At 52.2% G+C, this 17,089-nt stretch overlaps 1 protein-coding gene across 4 annotated transcripts in view; it reads right to left on the reverse strand.

Annotated features, from left to right (window-relative positions):
* Positions 1-1,647: 1,647 nt before the first annotated feature.
* LRRK1 (leucine rich repeat kinase 1) overlaps positions 1,648-17,089 on the reverse strand; it is a 123,061-nt gene continuing 107,619 nt past the window's right edge. For 3 of the 4 annotated variants that reach the window (XM_029950228.1, XM_029950230.1, XM_029950229.1), the window contains 7 exons: positions 16,556-16,750; positions 15,451-15,602; positions 9,891-10,008; positions 8,737-8,853; positions 5,326-6,173; positions 4,851-4,952; positions 1,648-3,037 (listed from right to left, as the gene is read on the reverse strand). In XM_029950228.1, coding sequence (XP_029806088.1) covers positions 2,860-3,037; positions 4,851-4,952; positions 5,326-6,173; positions 8,737-8,853; positions 9,891-10,008; positions 15,451-15,602; positions 16,556-16,750 — 1,710 coding nt within the window. In that variant the 3' untranslated portion in view covers positions 1,648-2,859. The other variant, XM_029950231.1, reaches the window with a different exon arrangement.

The raw sequence follows: 17,089 nt of genomic DNA on the forward strand, positions 1-17,089 counted from the left end.
CCCTGACCCCTGGGACCTGATACCCTTCATGGGGGTCAAGTGCCCTCATGGAGGAAAGAGGGCAGAGGGGAACTTCCCATTACCTGTGGACACCAAGACTGAGGTGTGTCCTTCCTGGGGTTCAGGGAAGAAGTCCCTCCCAGCCTGGCTTACCATCACGAAGACACTTCTATACAGTTCCAACAGTGTGGTGAGGGAAGTGCAAGGCGAAAACGGACGACCTGCCACTCTATGCCCCCTCAATTCTCCTCCCCAGAGGCAACCAAGGTCAACCAGACGCTGAGGCATCCTGTGGGCCATTTTCCCTATGCATGCCCAGGTAGCTGTACAACATTTTCTACTCAGATAGTAACTCTATACACACCGCACTGTCAGTTGCTTTTTAGAAACACTGCGTTTATTCTACGCCGGAGACCGTGTGGGACCAGCACCGTTAGCACCGCCTCCTTCGCTGAGTGGCTGCAGAGTGTGGTGTTGTTGGAGGTTCAGGCTGTTATAATGTTTGGGGCCTTATAGGTGATGCTGCAGTGACACCTTGTTCTATACCTTTGGGCACTTGCACGGGAATTTCAGGATCAAATGCTTAAGGAGGACTGCTGAGCCAAAGGGTATGTGCACTTGGTGGCCCCTTGTAGATATTTTTCACTCTGTGAAGTGATTTTTTAAAGATAATTAGGTCATCTAACATCCCTCCTTAAAACCACCAGTAGCTTTGATGGAGATCCACGCCTAGAAAGCCAGGCCTAGCCGGCGCCCCAAATGCCACAGCAGCTCTGCATCTCTCCTTCCAGCACAGCAGCTCATTCTGGCCACAGGGCCTTTGAACGTGTAGATCTTCTGACCTGGTGACCTCAGGTCTCTGCAGGAATGCCAGCATGAAGGCCGTAAATGACATTTTGTTGCTGTCCTATTTCTTGACTGTTGGGTAACATTGAGTGCTATATATGTCCTCTGGCTCTTTTCCTTTTCTGTTTTCTCTTTCTTATAAATAGATATGAACCCTTTGTTTATAAGATAAATTAGCTATTTGTCTCTTATTTGCCTCCAATATTTTTTTCCCAGTTGACTGTCTTTTGACTTTGTGGTAGTTTTTCCATTTAAGGTCTTTTTATGTAGTGAGCTTATTACGCATTTCCTGCACAGGTATCTAACTGTTGTAAAGAAGTGCCCTGAGCTGGCACCGGGAGGCAGTTGGCTGATCGCTTGGCTTCCCCTCACAGCAGCTTGGGCCTTGGGCTGGGAGGAGGCCAGACCAGAAAGGCGGGTTAGGACTGGATGTGGGGGGGGGGAGGGGTGAGTGTCCGCCTCTAGCAGTCTGGCTGCAGGTTGTAGAGCTCAGGATTGGGGCAGGGCATGGACGGGGCTCGGTTTGCATTTGGGGGGCAACTGGGCAGCTGTGGGGTGCTGGGATGAGAAGGAGGCAGGAGGAGAGCAGTGACCGCCAAGGCCCAGCTGAGGGACCAGGACGGGACAGTGGTGGTGATGTGAGTAGCTGTCTCCACCGGCGGAATCTGCTGTGAGGCTCCCTGCATGGGGGCAGCCATGGGCAAGGGGGCGGCTGTCCCTTCCACCCTTGCTGGGAGAGGGCCCGGGTGGGACAGAGCCCGTGCTGGTATGACACACGCTGTACAGACAGAGGCTGTGACATTGTTCGCAAGAGAGTCTGTTTATTTTCGGATAAAAGGAACCACATTTGCCCGCATACCCCCCAGCAAATCTTAAGTTTGATTTTTCATAACTTAATTTTCAAAGAAGATCAACAACTTGAACCGGAGTATGACTTCCCGGTCACCCTGCCATCCAGGGGGAAGCAGCCTCAAATGGTTACTCTCGGTAACGATGGGGTCATTTGTAAAAATTCTTGACGTCACACCCATCCACCCCGTGAACAATTTCAGCTTTTCAATTCTGCTGTGCATGTGTGTAGTAAATGTTTAGCAAATATATAATTTAGTCGGAGCCCTATACAATATGATTTCACAACCGAGGCCCAACTACTGAGCTATTACTTAATTTGTTAAAGTGATAAACAAGATTGTTATGTGCAAACAAACAGGGCTTGTGTTCCAGCTGCGTCCAAGTTTATTTTACAAAGCTATAAACACACGGCCCTTTCTGAAGTCCTGATGATTGAGTTTCCCCTGCCTTTTGTCGGCCGGAGAAGAGTGTAAAGGCGGAGGCAGCGCTCCAGGCGCTGTGCTTGCTCTGGGCTTTCCGGCTGTGTCACTTAAAGGAACTCATTCATTCCCCCCATTGGGCAGTGCTCCTTGCAGAGGGTCCTTCCGAGGGTTTCTCACACAGAGACTTTCCTGAGCGGGAGACATCTGATCTCCGCTTGCCCAAGCGGGGCCCGGGCCCGGGGGAGCCAGAGGCTTGTGAAATGTCCTGAGAGCCTGGAGGCCACTGGGGGGGAAGGGGCAAGGGTCATCGCCCTCCTTCCACCGTGCCCCGAGCTGCTCCCCGACTGAGAGCCTCTAGTGTAATTCCATCCCAGACTTGGGGAGGAAAATGGGCAGGCCCGCTCTGCGAAGGCCCAGCCCACCCCCCTGCCTTTGTGTGACCGGGTGGGAGCGGGATCCCCTCCCCTGCCCTTGGAAGTGGATGGAGGAGGCAGTGGGAGTTTCTTCCAACTGTCGTTTCTCCTCCGGCAGCAGGAGAACGGAGGTAGGCAGCTAACTCTGCCCTGGAGAACGCAGAACCCCCAAACCACCACCTGGGTGGTAACTTTGCAGAATTTCTAGCAGCAAGTGGTTCACGGGAGAACCCAGTCCATCTCCTGGGTCCTCAGGAGGCTGCGGGCAGAGGGTTCAGGCTGTGGGCGCGGGAGCGGCCACTCGCAGGACTGTCATTCCATAGGAATTACCTTCTCTTCCGCATGCAAGCCTCCAGCCGGCCCAGCTCCTCGTAGGAGCGGTAGAAAACATCAAACTCCCTGGTGCCCCAGCCCCTCCAGACAGCCAGGCACCACTCCATGTTTTCGTTCTCAAAGCCGCACACAACCGTGTCCTTCGCCACCACGGCTGCATCCACAAGCACCCTGCAGAGAGGGAGGGGTCTGAGAAATCCTACAGGGGTCCCCACCTGGTCGGGACCAGGACCCCCAGCCTGCGCCTTCTTGGGAGCCTGGCTAAGGGGGCGCATCTGTCCATCCCAGCCTGGCAGCAGCAATGTGCTCTGATGCTCTGCTTTCCCGGGGGGTCCAGCCTGAAGGCAGAAGCTTCCTAACGTCTGAAGAAGAGCCTCGTGCATCAGTGCACGTTGATGGGGACTATCTGTAAGGGACTCAGGAAGGTCACAGATGCCACAAGAGCAGGTAGCCTCTGTAACTGGACCCAGACCCCCAAGTGTCCGGAAAATGCCATCAACTTTGACTCCTGCTTGTCAACGCCCATAGTGGATTTGAAGCACTGCCTTCCTTCCCTTGCCGTCTGCCCAGGCATGGCTCTTCTCCCCTGCAAAGTGCCCAGTGCTTAGGAAATATGGGGCAGTGTATTGGGCAGAAGACCTGTGTCAACGTGTCCTAACTATATGCACTTGTTTCTTGAGGCTGTGGGTTGTTTTGCTGATCTGCGCATGCACCAGTTTTCCTTCTGGGCCTCTGACAGACCGTGCAGTCCATGTCTGAGCCCTCACTGCCTTACCCGGAGGCCAGCACACAACCCAGGCTGTGCAGGGCCTCTGGCCTCCTTGGTGCCTTGTATACTGCAGGCCTTCGCTAGCTATTTGCCAGGAGAACCAATGTCTCAGACACCTGGCAGAAAGCTGGTAGGATCGGACTATGGCCCTCCTGTCAGCCGGCCGCCTGGGCTGCTTTCCCCCTACAGTGAACCTGCCTGGCTTCTGGTAAACCTGTCTTTTGGGGGAGGAATAGGAAAAACGACACTGGGGAAAATTCAGGAACACTAATGACGGGCAATTTGAGGTCAGCAGGCTTGGGCTCTAGACCCACCTGTTACCCTAGAAAGTCCGTGTGTGACCTGGTAGCCACACTGGCCCACAAACTCAGCTGGGGCTCAGCCAAAGCACCCAGTTCTTGTTTCTGGAATCACTGGCCCAGCAGAGGTCAATGGATCCAGTGACTCCCTGAGAACGCTCAACGCTTTCAGGCAAGGGTAGGGGCCTGCTCTAGATGTTTCCCCTCTCACTGCTGTCCTGCTCTGGGGAAAATGGGCCAAATGGTATTTGTCCATAAGGGAGACTTACGGCATGGGGCTCAGTAGACAAAGTGAGGTATGGATGCTTCCAGATGGCTCTGAGAATGCCAGCCTCCCATGTCCACAGCCATGCTGTCCTGCCCCAGAATGACCCCCACAGTGGGTATGACCTGCCTCCTGGTGGGACCTTCCCCTCTGAACAGATAGGTATGGAGAAATCCTACAGGGGTCCCCACCCTGGCCGAGCCCGGGTTTGGGCATGGTGAGCGGTGGTGGGTGCTAGGTCTGTGGCTCCAGTAGGTGCTCTATGGGCAGGTGGAGTGCCCAGGAAGGGCCCTCCCGCTTGGTGAGAAGGACAGGGAATCACCTGGCTCCCTGTTTCAATTTCAGCTGATCTCTGGCCCTGGAAACACACCCCAGGCAGAACACCTGGTCCACAGGTGCACAGGGTAAGACAGAAACAGAGAGCCACAGCAGTGGCGGATGCTCAGGTCAGCTGGTATTGTTGAGTCCCTAGGTGCTGCCTGGAGGACCCCATTTTGTTCCTTCTCTACCTTATGGCCATGTCGGTAGATGTGACATTTGTTTGCGGAGGACAGAAGGGCGGGAGCCCACTGTGGGGGATGTGGCAGTGGGGAGGGGGCTGGATTCACCACATCACACCTTGGGTCCTTAAGAAGGTGCCCTCAGTCTTACCCATGCGGAGTCAGCTCACGGGCTTTTAGGACGGCGATGACGCGGCCCCGCTGGCCTCCGGCGTCCTTCTCCAGGCCAATGACGATAATATCACCACCACGCCTGCGAAACCAAAACCGACAAGGGGAAGCGTTTCGTCCAGGGCTGGGCTCCCTGGGGGACACGGAGCCGGTGTGCACAGAGGCAGGGCCACAAACGCGCAGTCTCTGCGAATGGATTGAGTTACCGGGAGGGCACTGAAGCCGGCCCCAGAAGGCCTTTCCCAGCGGGAAACCCAATCACCGCTGACCACAGCTCTGCCTTGTGCTGCCGGCCGCTCCCCGGTGGCCAGGTGAGCATCAGCGCAGCCCTTCTCAGGTTTGCTGGAGATCCCTCCGGGCTCCAGCACAGAGGGGGCGGCCCCTGACAGACAGCAACAGCGTCTGAAAGCGCCCGCGGGCAGCACAGGAACGTGCCCCACTCCCGGGAAACGTACCTGGGGACCCAGATGACGTCTTTCACGGCTAGGATCCTCACGGCCTGCAGGTGCTGGCTGAAAGCCTCCCCGTCCACAGGGGTCAGGTCGTGCTCAGACCTGTCGGAGCCCATGGTGGGCTCGTGCAGCCTGTCGGAGTCCTCGTAGTCGGTGGAGAAAGGCACGCTGGAAGAGCTTGTCGGAGAGCAGGGCAGGCTTGGGGACATGGGGGCCCGGTGGGGAGAGGATGAGGAGTAGGAGGACATGGAGCAGTAGTCGGTCAGCGAGTCCTGGTGGGTCAGGATCTGTGTGCCCAGCTCCTCGCTGTACATGATGCTCACGTCTGCGATGGAGTCCCCCTCAGGCTCTTTTGGGCTGGCTGTGTGGCTGTCTCGGGGCTCTGGACGCAACGGGCACACCGGAAACATGTCTCGGAGCGGGCTGGGGTCGCCGCAGAAGTACCGGGCACACAGCTGGTAGGTGGCTGCGTGGTACATCACCAAGGAGTTGGCTCTGTCGTCCAGGCACCAGACGACCTCCTCCCCCCTGCACTCAGAGCTGCCCACGACCGAGGTGACCACCGAAGGGGCGGAATAGGGCTCCAGCCTCCTGCTGATCTCCAGGGCCACACAGTCGATGACCAGCAGGCCGGGCCCATTGCTGTACCAGACCTCGGAGCCGCTGTTGACGACCTCCATGGCCTTCACGGGGTAGGGGTTCTGCCGTGTGTCTTCATCTGGGATGCTGAACTTGGACCTGTTGGCTGTGTGTGAGCACAGGTAGGAGCAGCTGTCATCCGGGGCACCCCGCACCACGGGGAACACTGCCACAAGCCCATCGGCCAGGCCTGCCAGCACCAGGTAGGAATTCTGCAAGGAGAGGACGGCATGCCTGTTGGTCTCACACATTCCAGGAGAGAAACAGCGTGGGCACAGGACACACCTCAGTGCGCCCCAGAGGAACAAGGCTCCTAAAGAGACAGGGCTGCCAGTGGGACCTTCTGGGCATGCTCCCAAAGGAGGTGCAACCTGGGCCCAGCAGAGCCTCGCCCGCCCGTCTGGCAGTGAGCAGGAGAGGAACGTGTCTGGAGACCACGAGGCCGACGGCACCCAGGGGAGGAGCGCGTGCGGCCCGAACGAAACGGCCTGCCTTGGCTCAGGCTGGGTTCTTGCAGTGTGAGCGGGAGGGGCCTGCCTTCTCCCTCAGGTCACAGGGGCCTCCTTCCGAGGCAGGACGTGGCTCCCCCTTGCCTGTGAGCTCTGCTTATTAATGACGGGACAGCAGTTGCAGGCAGCAGGTGGGGCCACTTGCCGCCTCCTGCCTGCTGCCACCACCAGGCGGGTGCTCCGTGACGGCAGGCTCTGCGCACCCACCCCTGCGGCCCAGGGGTCTGGCCTGTGCAGGAAGGGCCAAGTCTCATCCATCTCTCTGGCTCCACTGTGTCTTTTGCCCCCCGTTGACAATACAGGCCTACTGACCTTAGTTATTCTTGAAGAAATTGTTTCCGACTCAAACCTCTCGTGGAAGCACTTCTTGGACACTGCGCCTACATTCCCCACTTACCACACCTACCCTGAGGTGCCTAGCTGGCAGTGTGAGGGCCCTTGGGCTGCCCTCTGCCCCTGTCGTGAAGCACTTGATCTTCTGTGGCACCAGAGATCACTGGGCAAAGTTGCAGGGACAGCGCTGAACACTGGGACCCACCCCGGGCGTCCCGGGAGCATCTCTGCAGAGCTGGGGACGGACGGCAGCTTTGACGCTGGATGTCTGGCATGGGCTGGGGTGGGACAGGAGCCGAGGCCACAACAGAGCAGGGATCCAGGCCTGTGTCAGGGAGGGTGAGTGGCAGAAAGCCCCCTTTCTGGGGCCTGAAGCACCTCGGGAACCCAAGAGGCGGGGCTGTCCGCGGTCAGAAGGGGACCAGGCTCTGGCGCAACAGTGAGGTGGATAAGCCCTAGGAATGTTTATCAAAGTCCATCTTCAGAATATTAGGAAAGAAAGCAGCCAAAGCCAACAAGAGCAATGTCTCTATCCGCATCCGGGCCCTGGGCCCCAGTCGGGGCAGCAAGCCCCACGCCCGCTGGGTGTGAATGTGCGCGTGCAAGAATGCAGGGACCGGCCGTCCGCAGGGCAGCCCGGCCTCCGAGGGGCAGGTTCCTGACAGGGAGGCTCCGCACAGAGCCGGCTTTATTCCCTCCGGTCGTGCGGGCGGTGGTGCCCTGGCTCGGGGGCTCTGGCCAGCAGTGGCCTTAAATAGCGCTTTGTGTCATGTTCTCCTGGGCTCTGGGGCAGACCGGTCCTGCACGGCCCAGCCTCGCCCTTGGGGCCAAGGTCGTAAATGACTCGAGGGTGGATTTCAGACTTTTTTTTTAAAAAAAGAAATAAACTGTAGTAGGATGAAGAACGTATATATTTCACCACTGCCAGGAAGTAATAATAATGCTCACATTTACCCAAGTGCACTGTGGGGCACGCTGTGCCCAGAGAACCTTCTTCTCCTCGATTTGCAGATGGGAAAACTGAAATCGGATGATGATAGCCAGCGTGTTTTAAACACCACCAATAATGACACCAATAAGACTCCTCGAGTGTCTACCATGAGCACGGAGAACGACCAGCAAAAGCACGAGAGAAACGTCAGGGTTCAGAGGCTCAAGCCGCCTGAGAGCACCACTGGGGGGCTGCAGAGCAGGGTAGGGGGTCTTTGATCTTGAGAACTGAACAAGAGGTAGTCTGGCAGAGGTGTGTGGGGTGGGGCTGTTTCTAACAGGCAGGGTCCCCTCAGAGTGCAGTGCTGGATGCGGTGGAGCGCGGGGGGCTGGCTGGGGGAGGCTTGCCGGCCTTGCAGAGGTCCCACCAGCCTGAGCTCCGGGAGTGGAGATTACCATGCAGGCTTCCATTTCAGAGAGGTGGGGGCTAGAAGGTCAAGGACATGGACAAAGAGGAACCCGGGTCTCAGGCTGATGGTGGGCACTACAAGTGGGAGGAGCCGACTGCTCCCCAGGGGGGGGGGTAAGGGGGCCACCACCTGTTGAGTGGCTCTGGGAAGGCGCTGGCCCCAACACGTGGGGAAGTGACCCCCCATGTCACTATCAGAAGGGGAAGGGCACACATCCAACTGCTCTTTACATCGTTTGTACAAAAAAAGCGTTTCACTCTGAGACCGTGGCATTTGAAGGCAGAATGTAAGGTTCCACTCAGCCCTCAGCTTTGCCTTGCTGGTTACAAGGGTCCTTGAAAAGGCACTAATGATGATCTGTCTTTCTCAGGCTGACTGTGACCTGATCTGGGCTTGGTGGTCCACGAGGGCCTGGCTTTGCTCCCACTCCTCATACCCTTCCCCCCAAGCCAGGAAGGTGGGGGGAAACCCACCCCAACGGAAGAAGGAGGGAGAATAAGACACCTGGGCAACTACCTTCCCCCTTACCTCACCTTTTTAATAACAGGCACTGCCAATAAGCAGGTGACGACAGCAGGGGTGTCCAAAGCCCGGTGGGGTGTGTTTAAGGGGCACATGCCCTTGAGGCTGTAGATGTAGATCTTCTGGTCCTGCAGAGGCAGAAGAGCCAACATGAGTCCCAGGCTGGAACATCGCGGCCATTTCCTATCAGGGACATTCTGTCTTGGGAACCCCTTTGTGCCTTAGAAAGTAACATGTATTGAGGCTATCTGGTTGGCTGTTTCCGTATTCCTATTCTTTGCAGAAATATTGAAAACTACAGAAGAGTTTAAAGAAGAAGTGCAGTATCGCCCATAACCCATTACTTGGAGAAAATCGCCATGGGGACTTAGGGCCCAGACTCTGTTTCCTACGGATATCTGTGTGGGCGTCCGCATTCCCGGCAAACGTAGGGCCACACGATTGTGCAGGTTTGCTCACAAGATCCCGGCAGGCGGAGGCCCCAGCCCTGCCTGGCTGTGAGGGCACCATGTCTGAGCGCCTCTGCGCTGCCCATCGTCCAGAGTTGCTGCAGCCTGGCTAGCTGCTGTCAGGAGCTCAGGCCGTATCCAAGTTTTCATGACCAGACGTTTCACTGGGGTGAGTGTTCAATTGTACAGACACGTCTGCCTGCCCTCCTCGGCACGTCTGGGACGGCTGCACCCTTCCCCACCTCCCCACCCGGCCCCACAACACCAGGAGCTTCAGAGCATTTGTTTGGGGGCATCGCTCTCTGCATTTCTCAGAAGACAGCTTCTTAGGCTTTCTGTGACTTCTTCAACGTGAAAGCAAAATGCCTTCAGAGCTGAGTGGATTCGCTGCATAGACCCAGCTGTGTTATGAGTAACTCGGTGACTTCACTAACCTAATGGGGTTCTCCTGCTGCCATCCTGCCCCTGATACTCATTTCGGTTGAGTCCTGGTCACCAGGCAGGGACAAGGCAGGCTGTTGGCCTTGGTGAGACACTTGCTGTTTCACAGGGCTGCTGGCACTGTCCCAGACGCCTCACACATACGGGTGTCATGAATCTGACATTCAGATGTACCTGGGCATCTCTATTTTTATTGGCTAAATCTGGCTTCCCACCGACTGCACCCTGTGCTGCCCACCACGAGGGCCCACCCCACCCCACCTGGTGGCAGTTACCTCGGTGGCCGTCCAGAGAGAGTTCTGGATCTTGAGTTGGCAGCTTAGTGTCATTCCTGCACAGCTCATCCGCTGCACCTCCATAAGGCCCTTCTCCGTGTTCACCACCGTGTAGTTCCTGCAACGGGCAACAACCGTGTGGTCAGCTCACGGGGGCCAGGGGCTGCCTCCCCTGTCTCAGCTCCTGGCCTGAAGCAGCCTTGAAGGAGGACGTCGGCTGTGGGCCTCGAACCCAGGGCTGAGAGAACCCAGGTTCTGAGAGAATCAAGAACTGTTCATGGCACTGGGTTGAACATCAGGCAATGAAAGGGCCTTCCCGATGGGAAGACAGACTCTCCTCTGTGACGTTGGAGGGCTCAGCGAGTTGTCCCCGGTGTGAAGAAGGGAAACAGGTGGCTGTACCTGCCCCAAAGCCACTCACTGCCCTCCCACTGGCCTTATCTGATGCACCCCAGGAGTAGGGGAGCCCCTCAATATCACAGTATATGAAATCAAGACTAAAAATAGGTGGGGTGAGTTTCAGAGAAGGCTGGGGGGGCCTCAAAACACACCCTCCAACGTAAGTGCCCTGAGAACTAAGCTGTCACTTATGAGAACAGCTGTGTGCTCACTGGGCCCGGCCACCCGCTAGCATTGCCATCTCCCCGCTGCCCTCAGTGGTGTCCCAGGGTGCTCCCAGTCTGAGGCAGAGACTGAAGTTCTTTACCCAGGTCACACACGTCTTTCACCCACACTTCCACTGGTCTTTATGTCTCTAGTCTGTTGACTGATTCCCTTCTCCTTTTCCTCTTTTTTCTTTCGCAGGTTAGGTGCTGAGGATTCTGGGGGTTGTCCTATGCGGTCCCTGTGTCCTGGGGTGCCATCCCCCTTAGCCCCCTGCCCCTAATCTCAAGTCTCAGTCAGATTCTGTTCAGGTAAGAACATTTCCTCACTGGGGCTGTGGATTTCTCTTGGGATTGTCTGGTTCTCACTCCTTTTGCGATCATTCGTGATCATTGCCTACATCCATTATTTCAATAGAAATGGCAAAAAGCAGGCATTCTGTTTCTGGCATTCCTTCCTCTTTTATTAGCTTTATTTATTTTCAAAAGAGAAACTTCTTCCTTTTATCTCTTTTAATACCCTGGGGTACACATAGGAAAGACAGAATAAAACCTTGATGCCTTCTGTATATGCCACTTTTCAAGATAATGTGTTGGTTCCTAGGAACTTCCAAAGGTGATCAATGAGGGGTTATTTGTTTGTTTTTCCTAAATAGCATTAATCTCATGAGTGTAAACAATTTGATGTATCTCAGTCCATTGTAGGTCCTCTTACTCATGGCCAACTGCCTGATCTTTGGCCAGTGGAGACCTCTTTGGGTTGGCTCCTAAATCCTTGAATCCACTCTCACAAGTGTCTGATGGCATCCTTGATTCTGGTGTGTCAGATGCTCCTGGCCCTTTTCCTGTCCCAGACCTGGAGTCAGCCACTTCTCAAATAAGCCCTGCTTCCCCATGGTACTCAGAGACCAGCATGTGGGTCCAAGAGTCCATCATTGGTATTTGGTCATTGTTTCTAGGCCTTTTCAATGGGCAGAAAACACTAGTTCATTTTTCTTAAAAATACAACATATCATGAACCCCAAAATTTAAATTCGGAATTACAGCTTTTTTTAATTTAACCTCTCTTTCATACTCTGCATGCTGGAAGCCCAATGTGCAATGCATGACACCATTATAATTATGCATTCACTTCACCCTGAAATTACAAGCAAAGCCTTAAAATAGCAATAACAACGCTGCTAGCAACTATGTAAAAATGGAAAATATATATATTTACATATATAAATAAAAGTAAACATACATAAACACACACACACATACACATATTTCTAGGCCATGGTTCCTTAGACCATGTCTTACGTCAGAGCACTCAGTCCCAGTGGCATAAAACCTGATGTGAAGCTCACCTAGACTGACCTAAGGAAAATGGCAAAGTTCCTTCCCTTTATCTCATTGTGTTTCAAGCTTCACTCTACCTAAGCCTTATCAGATTTTAGCACCTGCAAATATATGCACAAGGCTTACCAGAAGACTGTTTATGCCATGAAATGCTCTAGTGGCTCTGAAGATGTCACACTAGGCAGGTGGAGAGACCACACCCCTTGGCCAGGACTGATGGGTCTCACATCAGATGGTGGCTTTGGGGAGTCTTCAAAGTCTTTGATGCTGGCTTTCCCATACACTGGCATCTTGGTCCTGTGACCTCCTCCTTATTTCTCAATGATTTTATCCCCACTTTACCCAGCCTGCCTCTCCCAAAGTTGCATATCAGATCTTGCCTTCCCAAATATTTTCATTCCCACCCACTCAGTGTTAAGCATCTGTTTTCTGACTACTACCTCCTGGTTTTCCAGATCACTCCACCTACTACCATAACTCATTACAGGTGTGTGTGGGGGGGAGGGGGTTACCTTTGCCAAGATCTGGAGTTTTCTGGTACTTTCCATTGTTCCTTATCCATTTTATGGCCTCCCTTAGGTTCTATGATCCATCTCTATCATGATTCTCTTGAAAATACCCATACTTCCCACACCCTTCTCTCCCTCCTGGCAAAAACTCAACTCTGCCTATCTTGCAATGGTGGGGCAGCAAGGCATGCTGGGAGAACATAACCCTGCTGATGATTCTCATTTCCAACACATGACTTCCAACCTTCACCGGGCCTCAGTGCCACTCAGCAATCACCCTGGTCTCATGCGTCACAGCTCATGTCACACATCATCCTTTTCTCCTCGAATATTCAAAACTCTCCCCATGCTTTTGAGCCTCCTGCCACTTCACTAAGACAAAGATGCAACCAGAAGGGAAGGCCCACAAACTCTTATTTAAGGGCACCAATCATGCTTGGCTCTGGGTCCCCTGCCCTTCTCACTACTCAGTGACTCCACCCTGGTGACTGTCTTCTCCCTCCCACCCCTAGTGTCATTGACTTCTTTGACTACCAAGCCGCAAATAGCATCCATCTTGTAATGACATCCGCTCAGGACCAGAGAGCTACTACAACTAAGAAACGACCCCAGGAATGTTGCAGGATACAAAATTAAGATAGAGGAATCTGTTGTGCTTGTTATACACAATTAACAAACTAGCAGATGGAGAAATTCAGAAAACATTCCCATTTACAACTGCACCAAAAAATAATAAAATAAGTAGGAATAAATTTAATCAAGGAGGTGAAAAACCTATACTCTGAACACTTAAGACATTTATAGAAGAAATTAAAGATGACACGAATAAATGGACAGAGTGTTTATGGACTGAAAAATTAATAGTGTTAAAATGTCCATACTACCCAAAGTGGTCTATAGATTCAATACCATCCCTATCAAAATAGGAACAGCATTTTTCACAGAACTAGAACAAATGATCTCAAAATTTGTATAGAGTCACAAAAGACCCCAAATAGCCAAAGCAAGCTTGAGACAGAGGCATAAAGCTGGGGGCATCACAGTCCCTGATTTCAAGCTATACTATAAAGCAGTGGCAATCCAAACAGTGTGGTGCTGGCACAAAAACAGACACACAGATCAGTTGAACAGAGTAGAAAACCCAGAAATGAACTCATAACTATATGGTCAGTGAATCTTTGAAATTTTTTAATGTTTATTTATTTTTGAGAGAGAGAGAGAGAGGGAGAGAGAGAGAGAACACAGTAGGGAAGGGACAGAGAGAGGGAAGCACAGAATCTGAAGCAGGCTCCAGGCTGAGCTGTCAGCACAGAGGCTGATGCAGGGCTCGAACTCATGAGCCATGAGATCATGACTTGAGCTGAAGGCAGACGCTTCATTGACTGAGCCACCAGGTGCCCCAATGAATCTTTGAAAAAGTAGGAAAGCGTGTCCAATGGGAAGAAGACAGTCTCCTTGACAAACATTGCTGGGAAAACTTCATAGCAACATGAAGGAGAATGAAACTAGACCACCTTCTTACACCATACACAGTATAAATGCAAAATGGATTAGAGACCTAAGTGTGAGACCTGAAACCATAAAACTTATAAAAGAACACATCTGCAGTAAACTCTTGGACATCAGGCTTAGCAGTATTTTTTTGAATCTGTCTCCTCAGGTAGAAGCAACCAAAATAAACAATGGGACTGCATCAAACTAAAAAGCTTTTGCACAGTGAAGGAAACCATCAACAAAATGAAAAGGCAGCCTACTGAATGGGAGATGATATTTGCAAATGACGTATCTGATACGATGTCGGTATCCAAAATATAGAAAGAACTCATACAACCCAACACCAAGAAAACAAAGCCATCTGACTAATAAATGAGCACAGGACCTAAATAGGCATTTTTTCAAACAAGACATCCAGGTGGCCAACAGACACATGAAAGATGCCCAACATCACTCATCATCAAGGAAATACAACACAAACCCACAATGAGCTATCTCCTCACACCTGTGAGAAGGGCGAGTATCGAAGAGACAAGAAACAACAAGTGTTGGTGAGGATGTGCAGGAAAGGAAAACCTTGTGTATCACTGATGGGAATATACAGTGGTGCAGCCACTCTGGGAAACAGTATGGGGTCACCTGCGTGATTCAGTTGATTAAACAGCCTCCAACTTTGGCTCAGGTCATGCTCTCACGGTTTGTGAGTTCGAGCGCCACATCGGGCTCTCTGCTGTTGGCACAGAGTCTGCTTTGGATCCTCTGTCTCCCTAACCGCTGCCTCTGCCCTGCTCACACTTTCTCTCCCTCTCTCAAAAATAAAAATAATTTTTAAAAAGGAAAACAGTATGGAGGTTCCTAAAAAAATTAAAAATAGAAATCGCATATGATCCAGTAAATTCCATTTCTGTGTATTTACCTGAAGAAAACGAATGCACTGATTTGAGAGGACATATGCACCCTACATTTACTGCAGCATTATCTACCGTAGCCCGGGTATGGAAGCAGCACAAATGTCCACCCACAGAAGAATGGATACAGACGCTTCATACACACATGCACGCACGCACGGAGAATATTACTCAAGCCATAGAAAGGAATGAACTCTTGGCATTTGCAACAGCATGGATGGACCTAGATGTATTCTGCTAAGTGAAATAAGAGAAAGACAAACACCATATGATTTCAACTACATGTGGAATCTAAAAAACAAAAGAAAAAATAAAACAGAAACACTCATAAACACAGAGAACAAACTGGTGTTGCCAGAGGGGAGTTGGAGTGAGAGAATGAATGAAATAGGTGATGGGGATTAAGAAACAACAAAACTGCAAAAAAAAAAAAAACCCAAAAAAACAATAAAAGCAAAAAAGAAAAAACAATAATAGCAAAGCCCTCTGTTGACCCCACCCCTGGAAGACACCACCTTTTCTCTCCATCTCTTAAGTGCAAATGCATACATGTGTGTCTATTTGCGTGGATTCAGTTTTCTCTTTGGAGTGAACTCTATCAGGCTTTCTACCCACTGTCCATAAGCATCTCTCACTGTGGTCAGTCCTGAGTGCTCCCCAAGTCCATGGTCACCCCAGCAGGGCAAAGTAAGCCTCGGGACATTACCTGGACTCCTCTTTCCCGTCCCAGAACACCACCATGTACTCCTGGCCCTGGGATGAGAAGAAGGCGGTCTGCTTCCCACAGGGTAGCTGGTACATGAATGTTGCAAAGGTTGGGTCCTTCATCTGGCTCACCACCGACAGGGCCAGTGGGCGCTGAGGGAGAGAGGCCACCAGAGTCGTGAGCAAGGGTCACTGAAACCAGATTGATGCCTATCCTGCCCATGAAACCAATGGTCTTGAATAAGGGAGGAAGGTCTAGAAACTGCTCAAAACAAGAGGCCGAAACAATGTCAGATGCCAGAGTGTCTGGGCCATCACTGTCGATGGCAACTTGAACTTTGGTCATCTGATTGGTTTAAACTCTAATATTCCAACCACCATGCCTATGGATCTACAGTCTTGTAAAGAGTTTTTTTCAGAATTTCTTTTACTCCCAGTACATTGAATCAGTACCACCTAGTTTGATAAATGCATTTTATCTTTGAAACTGCTGGCCTCTTCCCCAAGCAGCTGAGCTTTAAAATGATAATATGACTCGGCACCTGGGTGGCTCAGTTGGTTAAGCCTCTGACTTCAGCTCAGGTCATGATCTTGTAGCTTGTAAGTTTGAGCCCTGCGTCAGGCTCTCTCCTGTCAGCGTGGACCTCACTTCAGATCCTCGGTCCCCCTCTCTCTCTGCCTCTCTCCTGCCTACACTCTCGCTCTCAAAAATAAACATTAAAAAAATGATAATATGACTCCTGTTATCATAAGCAAACCTGCTCCCCATTACTTTAAAAAGAGATATGTACATTCTCTCTGCTCTTGCACGGGGACTGTACTGCTATCAAGGGGCTGGTATGTTTTGCTTGCATGATGGTGTGACATAAAAGTTGGGGACGAAAAAAAAAGCTCATTTTTCCTGAGAGTGACACACACATAAAGAAGATGAGCTGGATATATTAGGACAGTAAATATCTCTTTCTAGAAGGGGTGAGCAGAGGAGGGTTGCCTTCTAGATCCTTAGTGAAGGATGGGCAGTTAGCGGTACATGTGTACTCTGGAGATGCAGACGCTCCACCACTGTGGCAGGAGTGCCTGGCCCCCCAGGCCCTGGGCCCCGGTACCTTCTCGGGCTTTGTGTCCCAGCACTCCATCATGAGTGCCTGTAGGCGATGGAACTGCACCTCTTCGGGCTGCCCCAGGACAGGGCGGATGCCCTTGGACAGTTTCTTGGCGATCTGAAGTTGGTGGTGGCCCAGTGCTGGCCGCTGTCCCGACAGCAACTCGTAGAGAACCATTCCATAGGAGAACATGTCTACCTGGGCAAAGAGGCAAGCCAAGTCAGGTCCCCTGCCTGGGCCCAGCACCTTTCTGAAGCTGGCCCCAAGATGGAGGGAGCAGGAAGACACAATCAGATCAAGGGATCCTGCCCACAGGGAGACAATCATCAGTCCATCTACCAATGAATCCAACCATCACTTCCTACCTGTTGAAACATCTGGCCAACCATCTGACCATGCATCATTCTGTCCCCTTAGCCATCCATCTTTCAATCCATCCTTCCTTCCTTCCTTCCTTCCTTCCTTCCTTCCTTCCTTCCATCCATCCATCCATCCATCATTCATCTATCCATTCAGACACCCAGTTGCCTGGCCTTC

This window comes from Suricata suricatta, chromosome 9, assembly GCF_006229205.1.
Source record: "Suricata suricatta isolate VVHF042 chromosome 9, meerkat_22Aug2017_6uvM2_HiC, whole genome shotgun sequence".
NCBI classification, from domain to species: Eukaryota; Metazoa; Chordata; class Mammalia; order Carnivora; family Herpestidae; genus Suricata; species Suricata suricatta.